Source organism: Budorcas taxicolor, chromosome 13 (assembly GCF_023091745.1).
Source record: "Budorcas taxicolor isolate Tak-1 chromosome 13, Takin1.1, whole genome shotgun sequence".
NCBI classification, from domain to species: domain Eukaryota; kingdom Metazoa; phylum Chordata; class Mammalia; order Artiodactyla; family Bovidae; genus Budorcas; species Budorcas taxicolor.
Window position 1 is genome coordinate 63,825,711 of NC_068922.1, and position 24,011 is coordinate 63,849,721.

The window sequence follows — 24,011 nt, forward strand, 5'->3', positions numbered from 1 at the left end:
TGTTCTGTAGACTCAGAGCTCTCTCAGGAAACCCACACCTGTGTGTAGTGCCCCACAGCAGTGTTATGGGTCATGCCCACCCCTTCCAAGAGTGCAGTGTGGTCCCAGGGCAGATGTGTTGGTAACAAAAAACATTTATTAAGTAGCCACAACCTAACAAACCCTGCTCACCTGCTTCGTCCCCTTTCCTGCTTGGGAGGGAGGGCTCCTTGGTATGTAGAGCCACAAAGTGGGCGATCCAAGGGGAGATGCTCTTGGTGACTCCCCCCACGGACCTTGCTGCTGGCACTGGCTCCTCACTGGTACCAGTAGTCGTCACCCTGGACTCAAACCTCATCTGCCCTTGGACTTGCCTACTGGCAACACTGGTTAGAGGGCCTTGGCCCAGCTGCTGGCCCTTTCACCCCAGAAGTCTGTGCAGCCTTGTGCCCAGCCAGGCCTACTTGAGCACAAGCATGGCCTCCGTGCCGTCCTTGGCGGTCAGGTAGAGGCCGTGTGTGAGGTAGTACTCGCGCCGCAGGAAGGCATAGAAATAATCGGAGATGAGCAGGATCTGGGGGGAGAGAGAGGTTGTGAGAAGCTTTATGATACCTGCCCCTGAACCTTGGGTCATTGAGGGGCCAGGTAGGTGTTAGGGAGATGCTGCCCAAGGAACCCCCCCCATCTCAGGGCATACACTTGACCCTGCAGGGTCTCACTGGCCCCTCAGAAGTTGCCGTACCTCCTCCACCAAGCCCTGGCCTCAGCTCTCCACTGGTGCCCCTCCATCTCACCTGGGTGCCCACTGGCCCTTTCACCCCAGCGGTGTCCCCTGTCAAACCTGCTTCTCCCACTGGGAACCTATATCCCCCATCTTCCATCCAGGTGTTCAGGCCACAGAATCAGCAGACTCATCTCTTCCCCACACCAGGCCCCCAAGCCTGTTGGTTCTGTTTCTGCCTGCCCCTACAGACATCACCCCGGACAAAGCCACTGTCACACGAACAGCAGTGGTCTCTCTGGGCTTCCTGACCTCAAACCTCCTGCCTGCCCCACCCTAGAAGCAGAGGTTGCTTTTCAAAACACAAATCTGGTCGTGCTGCTTCCCAGCCTCAGGCCTGTAAAGGTGCTCCATGGCTCTTCGGGTGAAGATCAAACTCGGGGGCTCCGAGGCCTTGCACCTGGTGTGTGTGCTTTAGCCTCTCCCGTGCTCCAGCCGCACTGGCTTCTTCCCTCCCAGGTCCGGATCTTTGCTGTTTCCTCTGCCTGAAATGTTCTCTTTCCCTTTCATCTTGTCAACACCTGCTTGCCCTTCAGGCTCAGAAAGGATCACTTCTTCAGGGAAGCCTCCCTCACACCCCAGACTGGGTCTTGACACCATTCACTTCTATGGTAGCACAGACCCATCCAAATTGCAGTTCTGCTTTCATCCGTGTGACTGCCTGATGACCGCGGCCCCTCCCCTGGCCTGGGCAGAGTCTAGAGTGATTCTGCCATCATGGTGTCTGTGCCTGGCTTGGTCTGTCTGTTCTCTGGGCCCCAGAACTGAGAGGGCCCTAGCAGCTCAGTCCACCACCCCCCTCCCTGATGCCCTGAAGTGAACAGGGATTTCCCAAGGCCCCCGAACCCTGGACCTGCAGTCTTACAATTCCATTCATCTTAAGCCCCCAGGACCTCTGCTGCCTGAAACAGGATGGATGTGGGGAGAGGGGCTCACCTCTGCAGACACCACCAGTTCTCAGGCACTTTAAAGCCTTTCAGACTATCCGCACCAACCACCTCAACACGTAAGCCCGGAGCTGGGGGAGCACCTGGCTAGGGTCTCTAAAAGCAAGTCAGAGGTGGGCGGTGGAGCCTGGGGTCTCAGCCTCTGACTCCCCAGGCCCCTGTCCTGGAAAGCCTCCCTCACATGTGGGCAAGAAAGAGGGCACAGAGGGGTCTGGAGGAAGCCCTCAGAACCCACACCATCAATGGCCTCAGGACCATGACCTGCCATTCTGTCACCGCAGGAACTCATCTGGAAGGCTGATGGAACCCATCTTACAGATGAGGAAACTGAGGCACCAAGAGTTCAGTAGTTGGCCTAAGGCTGTACTGGGAGAGCTGGGCTGGTGGTCTTCACCCTTCAAGGCGATACATCTGGGGCCCAGTGTGCAAAAGGCCCAGAACCCTGCCGCTGAGGCTGTCAGAGCAGAGGCCCTGAGGCCTTGTCCCATAACTGCCCGTGGGGCACAGTTACCACAGCAAGGGTGGTCCTCACCCCCAGCAGTTGCTTTCTCACCCAGGTCTAAGTGCCTGGGGAAGGGGAGCCTGGAGCTGGTGGGGACTGATCCCTGAGCCAGGTCAGATGACGGCAGGTGCAGAGTCACAGTTCATATAACAAAAGAACTCTAATGTCACACATAATCAACCGGCCAAGTAGGAAGTCAAAATACTAGGTTATTAGTTTGAACCATATGAAACCGCCATTTATGCAGATCAAAAATGGTTGAGTATTAACAATTTGATATGATTCAACTTAATATAAACTGGAAGAAAATCAAGAAAGCGTAGTAATCTAGAAGTGCCAGAGCAAATAACTGTAAGACCTTAAGGAGCTATGCTTTTTCCTTATAAGCCTAAACTTTGTAAATTATATATTCAAGTTATGGTGATAAAAATTAAAATCCAATTAAAAATAATCAGTCAATAAATGACTGAATAAATAAATAAATGGAGAATCCTTTTTGGAATCCTTTCAAGAGAATTCCAAATAATATATGTAGAGACTCTCCCCTTAGGAGGAATTTAATTCTTGCTCACTCGCTACCCCCTGCCCCCAAGCTTAGGCTAGACTTCGTGACTCACTTCCAAAGAACAGGGAAAAGAGAAAATAGCCACTCTGCACTGGAGAAGCCTGGCAAACACTATCTTAACCAAACGATAAAGGGTAAACAGCACGAAGTGTGGCTAGTGTGTACTGCCTGGGCTTTCCAAAAACCTTAAATGTGGCCTCATGATGAGAAAAGCATCAGACAAACCCAGAGGGGACACTCTTCTGGGATACCTGGCCAGGATACCTCAAGACTGTCCGTGTCACAAGAAATTAGGAGAGAGAGTGTGAGCAGAGGACACAGGAGATGTGACGACTGAGGTAGTGTGGTACTGGGGGGGCTCGATCCTGGGAGGAAAAGAAGACATTACAAGAAAAGCTGGTGAAATCCACATCAGATCAGGAGTTTGCTTCGTAGTAACAGACCAGGGTCAGTTTCTTGGTTTGGACAAACATACCATGGTAATAGGGCTTCTCCAGTGGCTCAGCAGTAAAGAACCTGCCTGCCAATGCCAGAGACATGAGTCATAGGTTTGATCCTTGGGTGGGGAAGATCCCCCAGAGGAGGGCATGGCAACCCACTCCAGTATTCTTGCCTAGAGAATCCCCACGGACAGAGGAGCCTGCGGGCTCAGTGCATAGGGTTGCAAAGAGCTGGACAGGCCTGAAGCAACTGAGCATGCGTACACGGTGATACTATGTTAAAATGGGAGACTAGGTGGGGGGCATATGGAAATTCTCTGCACTATAAAATCATTCCAACATTTAAACATTTTAAAAAGCAATGTATTATTGTTACATGCAACAACATGAATGAGCCTCAAAAATATCTTGCTGACTGAAAGAAGGCTTCAGGAAATGTACGTGAAGATTTGTTTTACCATTAATAAAGGAAATTGAAGATGATTCGACGAAATGGAAAAATCTCTCATGCTCTTGGACTGGAAGAATTGTTAAAATGGCATGCTACCCAAAACAATCTACAGCTATAATGTGACCCCTTATCAAGGTACCCATGACATTTTTCACAGAACTAGAACAAATAAACCTAAAATTTATATGGAACCATGAAAGACCCAGAACTGCCAAAGCAATTCTGAGGAAAGAGAACAAAGCAGGAGGCATAACCGTCCCAGACTTCAGATAATACTACAAAAGCTACAGTAATCAAAGTGTCATGATACTATCACAAAAGAAGATATGGATCAATAGAATAGAAAGCCTAGAAGTAAATCCACACACCTACAGTCAATTAATTTTCAACACAGGAGGTGAGAACATACAATGGGGAAAGACAACCTCTTCAGCAAGGGGTGTTGGGAAAGCTGGACAACTGCATGAAGTCAGCAGTAAGAACACATCCTCCTACCATAGACAGAAATAAACTCAAAACAGCTTAAAGACTTAAACATAAGACATGACACCATAAAACTGGAACACAGGCAACATTCTCTGACATAAATTGTGCCAATGTTTTCTTTGGTCAATCTCCCAAGGAAATAGAAATAAAAGCAAAAACAAACAAATGGGACCTAATCAAGCTTATAGGTTTCTGTACAGCAAAGGAAACCATAAACAAAATGAAGAGACAACCTACAGAATGGGAGAAAATATTTGCCAATGATGTGACTGACAACGGCTTAATTTCCAAAATATACAGCTTATACAGTTCAACAACAAAAAGCAACCCAATTGAAAAATGAGCAGAAGGACTAAATAGACATTTCTCCAAAGACGACATACAGATGGCCAACAGGCACATAAAAAGATGCTCAACGTCGCTAATTATTAGAGAAAAGGAAATCAAAACTACCATGAGATATCACCTCACACTGGTCAGAATGGCCACCATTAAAAAGTCCACAAATAACAAATGTTCTGGGGAGGGTGTGGAGAAAAGAGAATCCTCCTATACTGTTGGTGGAAATGGAAGTTGGTGCAGCCACTATGGAAAACAATAAGGAGCTTCCTCAGAAAACTTAAAAACAGAGCTGCCATATGATCCAGCAATTGTGCTCCTGGGCATATATCCAGAAAAAAACCTATAATTCAAAAACTATACACGTCCACAGCAGCACTATTCCCAATAGCCGAGACGTGGAAACCTAAATGTCCATCGACAGATGAACAGGTACAGAACACACACATACAACAAAAAAAAAAGAACCAAATAATGCCCGTTTGTAGCAACACGGATGGAACTAGATTACTATACCAAATGCAGTAAGTCAGAAGACAAATATCATTTATCATTTATATGTGGAATCTAAAATATGATACATATGGACTTACCTACAACACTGAAACAGACACACAGACACAGAGAACAGACTGGCGGCTGGCAAGAGGGTGACGGGGAGGGACTGAGCGGGAGTCTGGGGCTCAGCAGAGGCAAACTGTTCCATACAGAATGGAGTGACAAGGTTCTACTACACAGTACAGGGAATTGCATTCAATACCCTGTGATAAGCCACAATGGCCAAGAACATTAAGAAAGATAGGGACTTCTTTGGTGGTCCAGCAGCTGAGACTCCACACTTCCACTGCAGGGGCACGGATTCGATCCCTGGTCAGGGAACTAAGATTCCGCATGCCACATAGCAGCCAAGAAAAAAAATGTATATATGTATAACTGAATCACTTTGCTGTACAGCAGAAATTAACACAATATTATAAATCAACTATATGTCAATATAAAGTTTTTTTTAAAGATTTGTGTTTTTCACTGTATGTAAATTTCACATAAGAAAAATATAAGTTTTGAGCTCTGGTTAATGATACACATGCTGAAATATTTGGCAGGGAATGTACTGATATCTGTATTTCACTTTGAATATATCACAGAAATAAGATGGATTTAGAAATGGATCATTTGTGATCACTCAAGTATAGGAAAATGGTAATGGTGAAGTCCAGGTGGTAGGTATACAGGTGTTCAAGGTTACATCTTTCAACTTTGCTTGTATGTGTGAAACTCTTCATAATAAAGCAACAGGGGAGGGTGGTGTGAGGGAGAGAGTCCTGCATGTTGGCTTGGTTTTCTGGAATCGAAGGTCACTAGTCCTGAGTGGGTGCCCTGCCTCTGCCCCCAGGGAGAGGGCATGTCGGGGACACACTGGCCTGGAGGCTTTGCGCTGAGGGAAGCCCCCAGCTGTCACAGGCTGGGTGAGAAAGCCTCATTTGACCTCAAGACTTTCCATGTGGGCCGAGAAGGGATTTCCCTGAGGCCCTGGGGTTCAGCCGACACCCTATCTGCAGACCCAGTGCCCCTTTGCCCCATCTGAGCAGGGCAAGTCGGGAGAGGAGCCTGGCCAAGTCGGTGGCTGTGTGACCCTCTGAGAGCGACTGCCCCCTCCCTCCCTATGCAGCACTGTCCACGTCTGTAAAATGAATGATAAACTCTAGTTTATTCCTTACAATGGTGGCCCCCCTGGTTCCTGCTCTGTCCCTCTGTGCTTCCAGAGACCTGAAGAGCAACCCATTCTTTTGTTTTTTTAAATCTTTTAATGGCTTTAATTTGAAAATAAAAGTGAAAAATGTTTTTATGGAGTATGAAAACCTGGTTGTGGGGAGTTCCCTGGTGGCCTAGTGGTGGCCGGGGTTCAACCCCTGGTTGGGGGAACTGAGATCCCACAAGCTGAGCAGCATGGCCACAAAAACCGCCAAAAACTGAGTTGCAGGATTTCCAGTTTATTACATGAAAGAGAATTACACGATGTAGGAACTGAATGCTTTCTAAGGTAGTTAGTGGTCAGAACTGCAAAGGTCAGTGTCTGAGAGAGGAGAAAAACACTAGTGCTGATAAATGCTGCCCATTACAATATTTTATTCTTATGAATAAAAATGCGGATAATACTCAGGCATTAAACACTTCACACATGTTAAAACAATTACTTCTTGCAATAAACCTTCATAGTAGGTACATTATAATTATCCTATCTTAGAACAAAGAAACAAAAGGTTCTTCAAGTAACTTGACCAAAGTCGTATACCAGCAAGTGTCAGAGGCAGGCTCTGAACCCAGACTGTCAGGCATCAGACACCACACACTGACCCACGCTGCTGGAGCCGCTCTGCTCTAGTGGAGCAGCCTGTTAAAGCCGCCCTCAGTGACCACAGCTGAGCCCCTTGGCCTCGCTTGCCATCAACCACCAGTTGCCACCAGTTTCCCTCAGAATTCCAACTCAGCCCCCCTCTTGCTTGAAGGCCTTCCTCATCCTCCTGGCCCCTGAGGGGTCACACACACACTCACTCACTCTCTCTCTCATACACACACACACACACACCATGAAAGCCTCTCACTTGCCCGCTCAGAAGCCTCCAGTGCTCCCCTCTTCCTGCGCTGCACCTGCATGTCCCCAAAGCCCCAAACACAGCCGAGGCCACACCTTGGTGCTTCTGCGCAAGCCCCATCCCTGGGCTAGGATGATCTTTCTCCCAAAGGGCTCCTTCTCATCCCTAGAGAGGCAACGTCTCCATCTCCCACCCCCACAGTCTCCCCCCAACCCCCACACTCAATGAAGTCACTTCCCACTGCCTCCCCACCAAATGGTGGCATCTATTCCAGTTCTGGGACCCCAGACCCAGCATGCAGCTGGCATCCTGCCCCCGTGAGGGCTCAGTCAGACAACATTCCTCTCAGTGGCAGCTCTGGGTCATGATGAAGATACAGACAGACAGTCGTGCTGAGTGGCTTGTGGGATATTAGTTTCCTGACCAGGGATCAAATCCAGGCCCTGGCAGTGACAGCACTGAGTCCTAACCACTGGACCACCAGGGATGTCCCAGAAGATGAAGACCTAATGGGGCAGCTGATAAAAGGTGGCCGAGGACAGAGTGGGAAGATCAGAAGTGGTATGAAATGGTCAGAAGATGCTCCACTACAGGGTGGGAGTGAGGAGAGACCAAGAAACCAACACCCGAGTATCTGCCCTGGGCCGGGTCCTTTAATAATAAGCACATCAGTGGCTCAGCAGGTAGAGAACCTGCCTGCAATGCAGGAGACCCAGGGGATGCGGGTTCAATTACTGGGTTGGGAAGATCCCCTGGAAGAGAAAATGGCAACCCACTCCAGTATTCTTGCTGGGAAATCCCATAGGCAGAGGAGCCTGGCGGGCTAGTCTATAGGGTTGCAAGAATCGGACACAACTGAGCAATTAATACACACACTCAGGAACTGTCACAATACCCTGGGGCAGGGCTTGGAAGCCTCAGAGGTGAGCAGACTCAGAGGTTAAGGGTCTTGCCTGGGATCACTAGGGAGTAAGTGACACGTTGGGGCTGCAGTGTCTATCCTGCCTGTCTGAGGCCTAAACACCAGTCCATCCTGGCCCCCACAACCCTCCTCAGGGGTCTGCACCCACACACGCTGGGTCCTGCTGTGGCCCTGTGCTCACGCTTCATATCCACTAGGCCCAGAGCTGTGCTCCCAGTTCACAACTGTGTCACTGAGCCAAGGAGACAGTTTCTTGAGAAAAGGCAAAACGAGCATATGAGACATCAGAGTCAGCAATTATGGCAGCGTGTCTAGAGGCCATGGGGCTGAGGATCGCAGCCATGGCCAACAGCCCTGGGCTGCAGTGTCCTGGAGAGGCAGGTGCTGTCATCCCAGGCATGTCCCGGCTCCCCAGGTCTCACCTGTGCTGGGGATGCTGACACCTGACAGCCACAGAGAACTCCCGTGACTGTCATCACTGGCAATCACAGTGCCTCAGCCCCCACGCTTGCTGCCCAGGATCTAGGAAACGGGGATTTAATGGGGAGCAAGAGGGGCCAAGGGCTGGAGCTGGATGGGGCTTAGGTGTGACCGGCCAACTCAGGCCAGAATGGACAGGCATGGGAAGAGATGGTGGAGAAACGGCCCCACCCTCTAAAGTTCTAAAGATGCAAAACAGTAGGGAAATCACTGGATCTCAGCCTCAGGGTCGGGAAGGTCACGAAGGTAGATCATAGCTAGTTATGAAGGCAGTTATCATCTAGGCGGCACTTTCCAATTCATCCAAGTTTTCCCCACTCACTTCCATATTCTCCACTCATGACCCTGTTTCAGGCTGGGGACACTGAGGCTACCAGCCGCTCATACCAGGTCTCAAGATCCCCCTCCCTGTGCTCCAGATTCCAGCCCACACCCCTGATCTCTTCCCTTCCTGGCAGAGGGAGGTTTTCAGAGCACAAGTCTGGCCTCAATTGTCTTCACTTCAGACCGACAGCTCAGCCTGGTCCTCAGCATAATTTGTGGCTCTGACCACGGCTGTCTTGAAAGGGCCTCATTCCCTATCAGGCGGCACGTGCTGGTCCTACAGAACTGCATTCCACAGCAGCTCCCTCGCAGGCTCTCACCCCCAGACCTCACCTCCCAGAACCTGGTTTGAACCTGGCACGTCCTGCAGGACTCCACTTAGAGGCGTCCTCCCCGCAGAAGCGTCCTTAACCACCACCTCTGAGCTCCCAGCACAGTCACCCTGCCCTGGCCCCGCCCATTTCCTTTTCTTTCTCTCCCACAGACAGCAGAGCTACTGGGAAGCAGGGCTGTGTCTCACATACCCCTAGCAGAGTGCCTGGCACCTAGTTAATATTTACAAATCAATCAACTAGGCACGAAGTTATGTGACTTGCCCAGGGCCAGTGAGCTGGGCAGGCAGGGGGCTGGGAGGCACTGTGGAGTTCCTGTTGGCCTTGACACCGCTGTACTCCGTCTGTGCTTTTTCTCTCTGGTTGTGTGGGTAAGACAAAGGTGGGGAAAGGGCCTGCGAAAGACAAGTCTGGGTGCTGAGTGTTAAGTCTGAGGATGGGAGGGACAAAAGAATGAGCTAAGATGTTAACAAAATGCTACCAGCTGAGGAGAGCGAGCACCCACGCACGCAGAGCTGGACAAGGACGAGGGCTCCAGCCCGGGCCACTGGCGCCTCACGCCACGAGGAGCAGGCCTCCCAGCCGGGGCCATATACCACAAGAATGAGCCTGACAGTCCCCTGTCCGTGCATAAACACAGGCTCCACACCACTGGACCACTGGTGACCTGCACAACCCGTCCCCACTTTTTCTCACTGGGGAAGGCAGATTCCCTTCCCCAGAAGGACACACAGGACTGAATGAGCTTCCACATGAGTGAACAAGAAAAGATCATGGAGATGTTTCATTAAAAAGAAAGAAGTCATACTTTCATCATGCTGCCAACAATAAACATGAGTGAGTGAAGTTGCTCAGTCGTGTCCGACTCTTTGCGACCCTATGGACAGTAGCCTACCAGGCTTCTCCATCCATGGGATTTTCCAGGCAAGGAGTGGGGTGCCATTTCCTTCTCCAACAATAAAACACATACACAAACAGAACTCCTCCACGAGCAGACGAGGTCATGTCAACACACAAGGGAAATGTCCAGGAGGCTGGACAAGCATGTGACCCAAAAGATTAAAGGGATCACTTGGGCTTGCTCCCCAGTAAGAGCTCTTTCAACATGAGCCACTATTAATCATAACTCTAGGGGAAGATTTCCTTATGTTACCTGTTTTTTAAGTTGAATTAGGGCAAGTGGGACACCTTACCTTCCTCTTAAAACAGCTGAATTTAAACATTCCTGTTTACATGTAATCTGGCTCAGCAGTAAAGAATCCGCTTGCCAAAGCAGAAGACTCAGGTTTGATTCCTGGGTCAGGAAGATCCCATGGAAAAGGAAATGGCAACCCACTCCTGTATTCTTGCCTGGGAAATCCCATGGATAGAGGAGGACAGAGGAGGATAGCCGTGGACAGAGGAGGGCGACAGTCTGTGGGGTTGCAAAAGAGTCGAACACAACTGAAGCAACTAAGCAACAAGTCCAAGATGACAACATTATCCATCTGCTCATCTCTGAACTGCAGAAAAAAGAGAGAAAGCAAGCAGATTGCTCTCTTTCCCTTGGTTTCTAGGTCTGAGTGCTTCCTTAGGAATTTGCTCTGGGTATTTGAAGAGCACCTTGCTCATCCTAGCTCCCATGTCAACACGTGTCAACATACAGATCCTCTCACCCTGCCCCACCTGCGACCTGGAGGTCACTTGCTGAAGGTCATACAGTGGCAGAGTGGGGGACCTTGTGGCACGTGTGCATGTGAGACACAGACACACCTCTTACGTACCTACAGATGGTTTCCTGTTGCTATTTCCTGGTTACTGACTCTCAGGCACAATTATAATCAGCAAATGATCTGTGCCACAGGCTAAAAAATACTTCATGGCTCTGAGGAAAGGATGGGGCCTAAGTCACTAGTTTACCTGCCAGTATCATTAATAATTACCAATGATTTGTTCTATTATGAAACATGGAACTGACCAACTCAAACAGAGCAGGATTTCAAATCTTCAGGCTGAGATGCACTCTACATTCAGCTCCAGAGTCAGCAGTGATGGGCCGGACACCTGCTGAAAACCCGTACTCATCTGGTTCCCAGGACAGCTTTGCTCTGTCTTGCCCAGGCAGGGGAGAATAAAGACCAGGTAACTACCAGGCACTGCTGCAGGTAGAAGAGCTGGAAGGAGCAGGCTGAGGGACTGAGGATACCCTCCGAATGCCACACAGCTCACCAGAAGCACTAACTCTAGGTCAGATGGAGGCTGCACTGGCTAGGGCTATGGACGACACGAAGGGGCTTCACTGGCCATTGAGACCAGGATCTGGCAAGAGTGGGACAGAGCTGCCACCCCTCGACCTTAGCCAGTGAGGGTGACCTGGCCCCCACTCTGCCCACCTCCCCGCTTCCTTCTGCGTCTGGAAGGCCCAGCCCATACTCTTATTCCCTAAGGCTTTCCCTGACCACTCAACAGGAAAGTTGATCTTGCTCTCTTGGGATTCCTACAGTGGTTATACTCTGCACATTTGGCCATTAATCACATGATGTTTTCCCTGCCTCTCTTTGGTTCCCTCAATCATTCCACAAATATCTGCTAAACAACTGCCCTGTGCCAAGCACTGACTGGGTGGCTGGGGACCCTGTAGTGGGTAGGAGGGTGGATTTCTGCCTTCGTGAAGCTCACAGGCTGGCGGGGGAGGCAGAGAGAGAAGCAGGTAAGTTATGTAGAGTTATAAACTGGGTAAGTGCTATGAAGGAAACACACAGAATGCCAAGACAGAGACTGTGGGGCAGGGAAACCTCACAGAAGATCTCTCTGGGGAGGTGACAATTAATCGCTACCAACTTCTAAATGTCCATTTGCACTTTGCAGCTCCCAATAGGCTGGAGGGCAGGGGAAGCAGACCCTCACAACAAGCGGTGCTCTTGAAGCTCAGTTCGTGCTCTGGGACAAGAATGTGACTCTAAGGACTGCCTTGGTGAGTAAGTGCCCCCTGTGACACGCCCCTTGAGTGATCCAGCGGTGGCAGCAACAACAAAACCCGAAGCCAGCAGTCCCAGAAAGTATTTGACCCAACAGACCTGTCTCTGGCTCAGAGCACAAAGCCCAGACCAAGGAGGTCAACGAAACAGGCATGCTGGATGCCTGAACAAACGGCCAGCTTCAGGACACCTGGCCCACTGCCAGGAGGCCTGGAGGCTGGCATAACTTGTCTGAAGGGCAACTTGGCAAAATCTGCCAAAACATACAATGCTTACGCCCTCTGACCCAGTAAATCCCATCACCTGGAATCTATCCTAGAAAATACTGGCATGTGTGCGCAACAATATGTGAGGAGATACGCAGGGTTCTTCCATTTATAACATCGAATCACCAGAAGCAACGTCAATGTCCATCAGTTGCGGCCTACCAGTTACAGAAATCACAGGACATCCTGCCACAGAATGGGTATCACAGAGCAGTTACAAAAAAAAAAGTGATCTCAAGGTAAAATTATCAAGTGGAAAAACAGCCAGTTAAAGAACAGTACTCAGCATGGGATGTCTTTATGTTTGCATGTGGACTTAGAGCTATAAGTCTCTTAACACACAGAGGAAGCTTGCAAAGACACACACCAAACTGATTCTAACAATCACATCTGCCACAGGACAAGAAGAGATGCAGGCTTTACATCTCATATGCTTCTATTTTGTCTTCTTTTCCCCGGCAGTAATGAATTCACTCATATGATTAAAAATGCATTTTAAAGAGTTTTTTTTTTTTTTAAGATAAAGTTCAATGCCAAGAGATCAACCTAGTGTTTCTCCATAGCTCAGCCTCTAATACTCATCATCCAACTGGCCTTGGTTCCTACCCCTAACCACTTCCTCCTTTTTCCAACAATTCAGTTTCTCCTGGCTTTGCGGTACCTGACGACTTGTAAACATTTCCCGTAACATTTTCAGACACCGTTTTTTCATAAAGACAGCCACAGGACATAAAGCTGTTATCTGGAAAGTTCCATGGATACTTCATACCACTGCAACTGTATTCCTGACCCACAGTGACCTGACGACCTGACAACAAGCTGTGGACTATTTCAGTGGAGCTTGCCAAGCCCCCCAGAGGCCCAGGGCAGGCCCCATGACAGTCATCATTTTCAAAGGAAAAGGAAGGGGATTTTAACAAGACAGAAGAGCCAGAACAACTTTTTTAATTTCTTCAATGTACTTCAAGAAATTTGCAGCCTGCAGATTTCTGTTTGCGTGGACAGAGGCAGGAGGTGCTGAGGATCTATCCACCAACAGTAACCTGTGTGTGTGACAGGCAGAACAGATTCCCTGGCTTGCTCCCACCCAGCCTACAGGGCTCTCCATCTCTCTTCCTGCTGTGCACAAACTAAGACAAATAGCCAGGCTGGACATGAGTTGTCCAAAAACGTCCTTGCAGGAAATACCAGACTTATCACTCATTGCAAGAGCCCTAACTCCCTTCTTCTTTTCCAGCAGCTAACCTTGGAAGCAAAAAGTCTCCGTGGGGATTATTCACTGGCATCACTGGTCTCTCTAGCGAGCTGTGCTTCCCATTCGTCCGTTATGCACAGGAAATGCCAGGCTGTGCCAATGGCAATTGCAATGGTGAAGGGCACAAGTGATTCTCATAAGACCTCGACAATTAGGACACAGCTGACCTGAGGGAACACAGCATGGGGAACGAGGGGCCCTCAGAGAAGCGTGCTAGACAACCTGCAACAGAATCGCTGGAGAACTTGTTAAAAATACAAAATCCAAGGACTTCCGTGGAGGTCCAGTGGCTAAGACTCCACACTCCCAATCAATGCAAGGGGCCTAGGTTCGATCCCTGATCAGGGAACTAGATCCCAAGGGCCGCAAGTAACGATACCGGTGCAACCAAATAAAGAAATATTTTTTAAAAATACAAAATTCAATCGACACCTCTGGGAGTGGGATCAGGGAATCTGCTTTAAAAAAATCAAAGCCATGTAATTATGACAGCTGTAGCATAAACACGGGACTTAAAAACACCTTAACAAGGAATCTTTATTTTTTTAACAAGCTTCCTGCAATGATTCTGATGAAGAGAAGCACTGCTCCATGGCCCCAAGGGAGAGGCTGTTCCCAGGTCAGAGTTCCATGCTGGTCCTTCTCATTCTAGGATGCCTCTCGGCCTCCTCTCTGGCTAAACTACTTCTCTCCTAAGGACTCTGCCTTTGCTCCTGCTGCTCCAAAGTCCGCAAAGTCTCCCCTCCCCACCCTCACAAACCGCTCTCACCCTGGGGGCCGCAGTCCAGGAAGTCATGGAGAGCAGAGTGCAGGGGAAGAGCACACTAGCCAGGCTGTGTGGTCAGGCTCTCACCCCACGCTCTCTCGCTCTTGCCCCACGTTTTGTAAATAATCATGACGTAACAGCTGAGATCACTGAGAGCCCTGCTCATGTGCATCACGAGGTACTCGCGTGGCCATGGGCTACTTCTGCTCTGTAAGTACATATACGTGCCACCTGGAAAGCTAGTGGGTTATGTGATGTTATGGCTACTGCTGAGTCTGCTGCGCCAGCCAGAAGAGGATAAATGTGTCTGCAGTTCCTACCGCTCCCTGCGTCTTCTTCCAGCCTCTTAGCTTGCGCCTTGCCTATCCTGGGTTCAACTAATAGTGCGCACAGTGAGATACAGCGAGACAACTGGTGCCGTGAGCAGGATCGGCAATACACCAAGCCTTCCCCGAACTTGGTTCTTGGCTCCTCCGATGATCTTGGGCCATCGACAATCTCTGTGAGCCTTGGTTCCCATTTGTAAAACAGGGATCACTGTCTCACAGGCTTGCTGTGAGAATTCAAGGCAATAAACGTTAGCCAAGTTCAGTTTCCCCCACTGCTCTTACTGCCCTGCCTTCTCTACAGAACCTCAAGCTACTTGAGGGGAAGAACTGCCCCTCGTTCACATCCAAACACTTGTTGGCAGAACCCAGGGCCCAGATGGAATGTTTGAGGCTGCAAAATGAATCCCTGTTGCTGGGCTGTCCTTGACTCTTACCTGTCCAATGTTGAAGGTCAGTGTGATGGCATAAAAGAAGTTGGAGTTGGCACTTCCTGCGTAAATCCAGAGATGCCACAGGACAGGGAAGAGCAGGGAACAGATGATGATGATACAGGCGAGGACAAATATGTTTCGCAGAACTGCAAAGAAGATGGCCACCATTAGCAGGACTGCAAAGACACACACGGTCACCGTTAGCCTAGCGCTGAGTCTCTCTGGGTCCCTTACAGTGATGGGTCCCCTGCAGCACAGAGAGGCCCAGGAAAAGCTTGGTGGAGCTCAAAGGCAGAATGCCCCTGCTTCCCCACCCCAACACATACATACACACACACTCAGATGCACATACACACAAGACGCAACCTCAGACCCTTGGCAATGGCTCCTTCCACCTCCTTCCATGGGAGGTACAAGACTTGAACTCTACCTCCGACTCTGGGCTCAGCTGGCTACAGTCGGCAATGCTGTGAATGCCTCTGGGCACTGCAAGGGGTGGGGGAACTTCAGCAAGACACTGCCCTTAAACCCCCAATCCCAGGGTATCCATGAGTAACTCCTCTCCTGGCCCCAAGCAGGGTGCTTTCTGACCTCTGTGGATCATAGATACGAATGGCAGCACCAACCCCTCAGTGTCTCTAGGGTGCCACAGCCCAGGTCTTAGGAAACACATTTTCCATTCCCCTCAGTTCATATCTTAGGTACCCTACCTTGCTTTTCAAATGTCCCTCACTCTTCCTTAAATGATCTCTTTTTGATACCCTCCCTCTTTACCATCATCCCCCCACTCCCTGAGGGAACGTAGAATCTCACCAGGGAGAAGCTCCCCCAAAGCCCCTGAGAGGACCAGCTACACACAGTGGTCTGCGGGCAGGCTGGCAGGCAGAGTTCCACTGGGGTAAGCCAGCCTGATAGTGGGGCACAGACCTCAGAGAGACCTTGGTTAAAATTCCTAGGGACTTTCCTGGTGGTTCAGTGGTTAAGAATATGCCCTGCAATACAGGGAATGCACGTTTATTCCATGGTTGGGGAACCAGGATCCCACATGCCACAGAGCAACCAAGCCTGCACACTGCTTCTAGAAGCCCCCCATGTGCCACACGAAAATCCAGCAAGCTGCAGTGAGACCCGATGAAGCCAAATAAATAAATTTAAAAACAATTCCTGCTCTGCCAGCAAGTTTCTCAGAATCTCAGCTTCCTCATCTCTAAAATAGGGCTAAAATGCCTACTTCATGGAGTGTTCCATGAATTGAACAAGTTGTGGAAAAGCTAGCAAGGATGTATTACTGTGTTTGCTATTGCTATGGTAACAAATGATCTCAAACTTAGTGGCTTAAACAATATAATGCATTGTCTTACAGTCCGGGAGGACGGAAGTCCACAGGCTCTGGTGGCTCTAGAGGAGAATCCACTTGCTGGCCTTCGCACTACATCCCTCCCACTCCGTCTATGGAAAAATTATTTGTCTTCCATGAAACCAGTCCCTAGTGCCAAAAAGGTTGGGGGCCACTGACCTACCATTGTGATTTTTCCCTTCTTTTAATTCAACAGGAGATATCTGACAGTAGGATTATATGTCATTTTTGTTTCTTTATATTTTATTGTATTTTTAAATAAAATAATAAATATCATTTACAATTAATTAATTAAAATACCTTAAAAACTGAGAGATTAATAAATGCTTAGGTCTGATTCTCAGCAGGCACTCAGTCAATAGAGGTTCCCCTCCCCTCTCTGATCCTGACCGTCAGGAAATCCCTTCTCCAAACTCAGAGTTCAGAGATATTTAAGAGATGGGGAAACTCCTGAACCTTAAGGCCTCTTATCTCAGCTGTACAACGACTTGGCTGAAAAGCTATTCTGGGAGTTCAGGCGTTGGAAAGGGGACTGGATTACAGCCAAGGTTCTCAATTCTGGTTGTAAAATGAACTCACCTGGGGAGTGCCACCCATGCTACGTGAATCAGTCTATAGAGGTGGGGCCCAGGAATCCATATTGGTTTCTACAAGCTTCCCTGGTGATTCCAATATGCAGCCAAAGCTGTGAGCCACTGGGTCACAGTGGCAGACCTCTGCCCAATACGGGCCCGTGCTGGTCTGCAGCAGAGACTTGGCTGGTCAGTGTCACAGTGAGGATAACCAGCCAAGGTAGTTCAGAGATCTTGTCAGAGCTGAATGTTTTCAACTTAAGCTTCATTCTTTATTGAGTAATTACAGGTGTCTTGCTGCTGCCTGTTGTTGTTAAAAAGTCCTTTCTTTCATAAAATCGAGACAAATGGCCAGTAGTTGACTGTTTTAGTGTCTTCAGTAAAATAAAAAGTTGGGAACTCTGTCACCAGGATTTTTTTTTAATGCTAGTAGTCCCTGAAATCCCATGATTTGGAAACACTGACTTGGAGGGCTTGCAAGGTACTCTCTTCTGATCTGAAATTTCCACACTTCTGGGTTTTCAAAGCTGAGAGGTGAAAGCCCTGACTCAAGCCTCTTGGAGAACTTTAAGAGGCCTCAGTCTTGCTCCCAGAAACAGGAGTCTGGGGAGAAAGATGTCTGCATTGAGAGTTATTAGTAAACAAAGTTACAACCTCAAGAAAAGAGATGAAGTGAGTGAAGATCACTCAGTTGTGTCCGACTCTTTGTGATCCCATGGACTATACAGTCCATGGAATTCTCCAGGCCAAAATACTAGAGTGCGGAGCCTTTCCCTTTTCCAAGGGATCTTCCCAACACAGGGATTGAACCCAGGTGTCCAGCATTGCAGGCGGATTCTTTATCAGCTGAGCCTGGTGAAGGGAAGCCCAGGATGCATCTATTTACCATTCCTCCACTTCATCACTATTTACATACTTTTCTCAATGGTTCTTTCTTTAAAAAACAAAACAAAACACTCCTAATACTTTCAGAGGCTTTGTTTTGTTTTTTCTTTTTCTGCATTGGGTCTTCGCTGCAGCAAATACGTTTCTCTCTAGTTGAGGTGCTTGGGCTCAGCAGGCCCGAGGTATGTGGATTCTAGTTCCCCTACCAAAAATCAAACCTCCTTCCCTTGCACTGGAAGCTGGATTCATAGCTAATCGATCCCTAGGGAAGTCCTTCAGTGGTTCTTTCTGATTTCTGGGTAATTATTTTGCTGAAAAGAATACACAGTATTCCTAAAATAAAACTCCTGTGGTCTGACAGTCCAGGTGGGTCTTTGGTCCATGTCTCCAGTCACTCTGTATTTTAGAACGGGTGACAAGGAGGTGACCAAGTGCAGAGACTGAGCGAGGTTCACATGCACCTCCTGGGGGCAATCACAAAAAGCTCTGACAATGCTTTCCCTGTGCCCTGAAGAACTGTCACCACATCCAACTGGCTTCTGGCCTGTGGTGACCTTTGCAGGACTGTGGAGCTGCTGTTCACTCTTGCTGGCTGACTGGCCTGAGGATTCCAGCTATACGCCAGAGCAGATGGAGCCAGGGACCCGGGGCACAGGACGGCCTGTTCCAGCACCACGATGTGTCGGAGATGTCAGAGGTGACCAGGTGACCCTTCATCCGCCATGCTGGGCCAGATGGAATCAGATTTCCCACCAAGTTCCCTGGGTGACTTCCTCAGATCTCTGGCTCCATCACTGACAAACTGAAACCTCAGGCAAGTCACTTTCCCTCTCTGAGCCTCAGGCATTGAGAAATAAAATTCCACTGGAAGAATCCAGTCCCATCGGGAGGGGCACAGAAGGGATTTAGGGACTTCAAAGGTCATGGTGCTGTTTCTTTTCTTAAACTAGGTGCTGGGCACATGGAAATTTATTGCATTTTTTAAGTAACAAATGCATATTTTAAAATCAATATTCTTTTATCTGTATATAATAATTAATACCAAAAAAGAAAAAATGAAGGACACACACACACAAAATCCAGCCCTTTGGTAACTGGCTCTTTGAGCTCGACCACTGCAGGCTGGCACGGGCCCTGCCAGCAGGCTGTTCCCTAACACCGCGCTTGTGTGTCTGTGTGACTCATCCTGGCCCCAAGCTCCGCAGAGTCCCAGCATCTGGGACCTGCACTCGGGGGAGGGCCCACGTGCCTCTCCTCCCCACTAAGCAGGACAGGAAAACAAAACGGCAAATGTGTGAGCAGGCATGCTGACACTGGTAACTCATGTCTAAACCGAATTCTTAAACACATTAGAAGCCTGATTATATTCAACCTGGGTGTAAAGACCTCACAAGGATTCCACTCACACGTCCACACAACCAGGCTGAAGATGCCCTGGACAAACAGAATGACTCATAGTTGTCTTGCCCCAAACAGGCATGCCAAGTCTGAGCGTTCTCTGCTTCAGGAGCTGCGCCTGGCAGACAACGCTGTCTGCGGGCCCTTCAGACAAGCTCAACTTGCTCAGTGAGCCAACAACAGCATCTATTAGCTCATCCAGGTTTCCGGAAACCCCATCCTTATTTTTTGTGCCTCATCACCCAGAGGGCATAAAATAGTTCAAGTTTTGAAAAATATGTTTATTTCAATGACTCTGAGTGACTCTGGTTTTCAAGCCTGAAGCTTTGATCATGAAACTATGCAGGAGACCTCCCTGTGTAATTACTACTACTAATAATAACAGTGGGGCTATTTACATTTATTCTTTCTCAGACCTCAAACACCCCTGAAAGATATTCTGACAGATGAAAAAATGGAAGACTCAGAAAGGTTAAACGACTTGCTAGTAATGGGAAAGCCAGAATTCAGACTCAAGACTGTCTGGCTCCAGACTCTCTTTAGCAATAGGGGATGAAAGATCTCACCTGAGGGAGACACCCTCTGTGGGAGAGACAGCCAGAGCAACTCCATCTTAGGGGAAAGAGGACCAACGTCCCCCAGACTCACCCCATCACAAACTAGGGTATGTTCACATGTCCTGTGCCTTTGGGACTTGCCAAGGGGCCCCAGGCTGACTCTGAGACCCCTCTCCTGGGTGAACTGGGTGATTCTTGTCTGTTCAATGAGGATGCCACAAGCAGAAGATGCTACTTCCTGCTTCTGATCTGCTCGACTGGTCACTGCCCCACCTGGAGGAGCAGTCCTGCTTGTCCTGCCCACTCAACCTGTTTACCTTTGCTCAAAGGCCCACTCCTATAGACAGGTTTCTTTCTAGCAGCTGGTCAGTTTCACTTCCCGGTTGATGCTCAGCAGCCCCAAAACAACAATAAAGACATTTCCTCTGAAGCCTGTCCTCCCCAGGTTTATTGCTGTGCAAGGAAAATTCTGCAGCTCCCTTCCTGTTTTAGAGAATCAGGTGGTGTTGGGCCACGGGCACTGCTTCTTTATTGAAGTGAAGTCGTTCAGTCGTATCCGACTCTTTGTGACCCCATGGACTGTAGCCTACCAGGCTCCTCCGTCTGTGGGATTCTCCAGGCAAGAGTACTGGAGTGGGTTGCCATTTCCTTCTCCAGGAGATCTTCCCAACCCAGGGATCGAACCCAGGTCTCCCGCATTACAGGCAGGCGCTTTACCATCTGAGCCACCAAAAATCCCATCCACACAGATTGGGACTGACATATACACAACAGTACCATATATAAAATAGATAACTAATAAGGACCCACTGCATAGCACAGAGAGCTCTCTAATAGCCTGTATAGGAAAAGAATCTAAAAACGGAGTGGATGTATGTATATGCATAATTGATCCACTTTGCTATATTCCTGAAACACAACATTATAAATCAACTAAACTCCAATAAAAACTATTAAAAAAAAAACCCATCCACAAACATTTGAACATTTGTTAGGTTCTGTGTGTCATCGGGTGTAATCCTGGATGCTGGGGACACAGAGGTGAGTGAGTCATGAGGTTACTCTTAGGGAGCCCGCAAACAGCGTAAAGAACCCAGAAGACACAGAGCCTGACTCAGGGCAACAGCAGGAAATACTAGAAAGAACAACTAGATCAGCACTAGGCCGACTTCGGAGGAAGAGCCTGAACGGGTCTTCACATCAGGCACGAAGTCTACGGTGCAGCACGGGGAAATGGTTCAAAGCCACACTGTCCAGCATGACAGCCACTACCCATGTGTGGCTTCTTTAAATTAGATTAAAATTCAGCTCCCCAGTCACACTCATGGTTACTCTATTGGACTGGGCAGATACAGGGCATGTCTATCATCACAGAAAGCCCTACTGGGCAGTGCTGGCTGGAGGCTCCTGCATTTGGATGCCAATGCCAGCCCTTCTACTACCAGTCTTGTGCCCTTGAACAAGCGACTCTGTCTTTCTGTACCCTAGTTTTCTCATCTGCAAATGGGGATAATTTTCCTCAAAGTCTGGTGTGAAGATAAAATGAGCTGATGCACATAACATTCTTAGAACCACAGCGACCAGGTACACAGTCAGTGCTCAATAAATGCTGGTTATTTTTATTATTACCACTTGTGCGTAGCACCAAGGGGCAGATATTGTGCTTCATGTCACTGCTGGCACAGCAGGTGCCCAAAAAATGCCTGTTCATTCCTAACCACCGGCTGTTTTCATCCAGGGCGAGGTGACACAAACCTGTGCCAGAGGGTGCGAGGTGGGGGTACTCACATCTGTAGAGATGGTTCCACACGGGGAAGAAGGCCATGTAGAGGGCCACATCCCCCACCGTCGGGTAGGACTTGAAGATGGCAATGATGGCGATCTGGATGAACATGAAGAAGATAGGGTGCTCCCTGGGGCAAGGTGGGGCAGACAGAGAGAGAGGAGGAGGTCAGTCAGGGACCAGGCCCACCCAAGAGTCTCCTCACCCCAGCCCCGAAACCCAAATACACTCTCCAAGGGACTTTACGCAGGGCAGGCTCTACCACCCACAAAACACAGGGCCAGGCCCAGCAGGAGGGCAATAAACTGCAGGGACCCTAAGATGCCCACAGGTAGTGAGAAGAACCCAGCACACACTAGAGACACAGCCCACAGCGATACTTCCCATCAACCCCCACCCCCCGCAGCTCCGGGCCTTCCCCCAGGAGCCCAGAGGAGGAAAACAAGTGAAGTCAGTGGCCTCTATTACTGGGTTTAAACGACTGCTTGTCAGAGTAATTAGGTAGCACCCTTGCCAGAGGCCCCTGACACTGGACCCGGGCAGGAAGTACCTCCTGGCTGATGCTTGTTTTCTCTGACAACAGGGTCAGTGGGGACTACAGATCTTTAGCTGTGATGAGCTCCTTTCCTGAAATGGCTGCATGCAGCTTTTTGCTCTTAAGGGTTGGAACTGGGGAATTTTCTGGTGGTCCGGTGCTAAGGCTCTGTGCTCCCAATGTGGGGGGCCTGGGTTTGACCTCTGGTCAGGAAACTAGATCCCACAAGCCACGACTAAGAGTTTGCATGCCGCAACTAAGACCTAATGCAGCAAAATAAATAAAAACGAACTTTAATGGGGGAGAGAGGGGCTGGAACTGGAGTTCTAGTCACCTTAAACCAGTAAGACTGGCTGCCACTTCCTGAACCTTCACTTGTGCTCAGTTCTGTGCTAGGCATCTTTTCCTGCATCGTTACACGTGATCCTCACTACCTCCCACTTGGAAGGAGGCAATGCTGTCACTGCACTTTGTGGATGAGGAAATCAGGTTCAGAGAACATAAGAGAGTTCGAAAGTGATGGAGTGGCTTGTCTCCAGAGCACCTAAGCACCGCCGGTGCTGTTCTCCCGAGTGCCCAGAAGGACCACAGCTCTGATCAGGAAGGCTGAGACGGAACTCAGCCTCCAGTGCTCCTCCAAGAGCTGACTGAGTGCAGAAGAGAATCTGCCAGGAAGAAGCCAGATGTGCAGCCTCCTCAGGTCTGAGCAACGTGCACATGGCCTACTTCTGCACAGGACCCAGAAGGGTGTCTTCAGGTTAATGTCCAGTTCAGGAGGGTGTCTCCAGGTTAATGGCATTCTTGCCTTGTAGGTCAAAGGTCAGGTCACTCAATGGATGTAAATCTGAGATGTGGAGACAAATTTGTACACACCCAAATACTACTATGAGGCAAATGACTCAGAAACTCAGCTAAAAAGTTTCTGAGTCAAAGTTTCTGACTACAAACTCCTTCAGTCCTGTAATCTCTAGGAAGGGTCTGGCTATCTCAGTGAGCATTTTCCTAAGGCTCATCCAAGTCATTGGTTTGGGCTTTTTAGGTAGCTGGTAACAGCTGCACCATTTCCAGGAAAAGGCTAATGACAAAGCGGTACCAAAAGACATGGTGAATGTATGGCTGTGTCCCTTTGCTGTTCACCTGAAACTATCGCAAAATTGTTAATTGGCTCTACTCCAATACCAAATAAAGAGTTCCTTTAAAAAAAAAAAAACCCACACAACATTGAGACTTCCCTGGTAGCTCACCTGCCAATACAGGGGACAGGGGTCAATCCCTGGTCTAGGATGATTCCACATGCTGCGGAGCACCTAAGCCCGTGCGGCACAACTACTGAGTCCACGCTCTAAAGCCAGAGCCGCAACCACTGAGCCCACTAGCCACAGCTATTGAAGCCCATGTGCCTAGAGCCTGTGCTCCGCAACGAGAGACCACTGCAATGACAAGCCAGCACATCGTAACTGGAGGGTAGCCCCCGCTCGCCACAAATAAGGAAAAGCCTGTACAGCAACAGAGACCCAGCAGAGCCAAAAATAATAAATACATAAATATATAAAAACAAATACTGACACCAGAACCTCCTGCAAGAGCCCCTGGGGAGCAGTGACTGGTGGCCCTGTTCTCACAAAGCTGGCACTGCAGGGGCTGGAGTGGAACTGTATCCAGACACAGAAGGGCAGCCGAGAGGGAGGTCAGGTATCTTCATACCTTCCATTCCCACAGCTCTGTGGCCCTTGGTGGGGGTTGGGGGCAGGATGCCACAAGATGGTGGTGGTCCCCAG

The 24,011-nt window shown here is 49.1% G+C and overlaps 1 protein-coding gene and 1 long non-coding RNA gene across 3 annotated transcripts in view; one reads left to right on the forward strand and one right to left on the reverse strand.

Moving 5' to 3' along the window:
- Window positions 1-123: 123 nt before the first annotated feature.
- The window catches only part of PIGU (phosphatidylinositol glycan anchor biosynthesis class U), a 92,570-nt gene continuing 68,682 nt past the window's right edge, over window positions 124-24,011 (reverse strand). Inside the window, exons 10-12 of the mRNA XM_052650684.1 lie at window positions 21,704-21,828; window positions 15,150-15,292; window positions 124-553 (exon numbers count right to left, since the gene is read on the reverse strand). Of these exons, the coding sequence (XP_052506644.1) occupies window positions 440-553; window positions 15,150-15,292; window positions 21,704-21,828 (382 nt within the window). The 3' untranslated portion in view covers window positions 124-439. The remainder of the gene's footprint in view (window positions 554-15,149; window positions 15,293-21,703; window positions 21,829-24,011) is intronic.
- Window positions 11,750-18,716, forward strand: LOC128058285 (uncharacterized). 2 transcript variants are annotated; one of them, XR_008200432.1, is made up of 3 exons: window positions 11,750-11,831; window positions 11,990-12,095; window positions 18,523-18,716. It is a non-coding gene; the product is annotated as an uncharacterized LOC128058285 (long non-coding RNA). The 2 variants fall into 2 exon arrangements; XR_008200433.1 differs by lacking the exon at window positions 18,523-18,716 and adding an exon at window positions 13,606-13,991.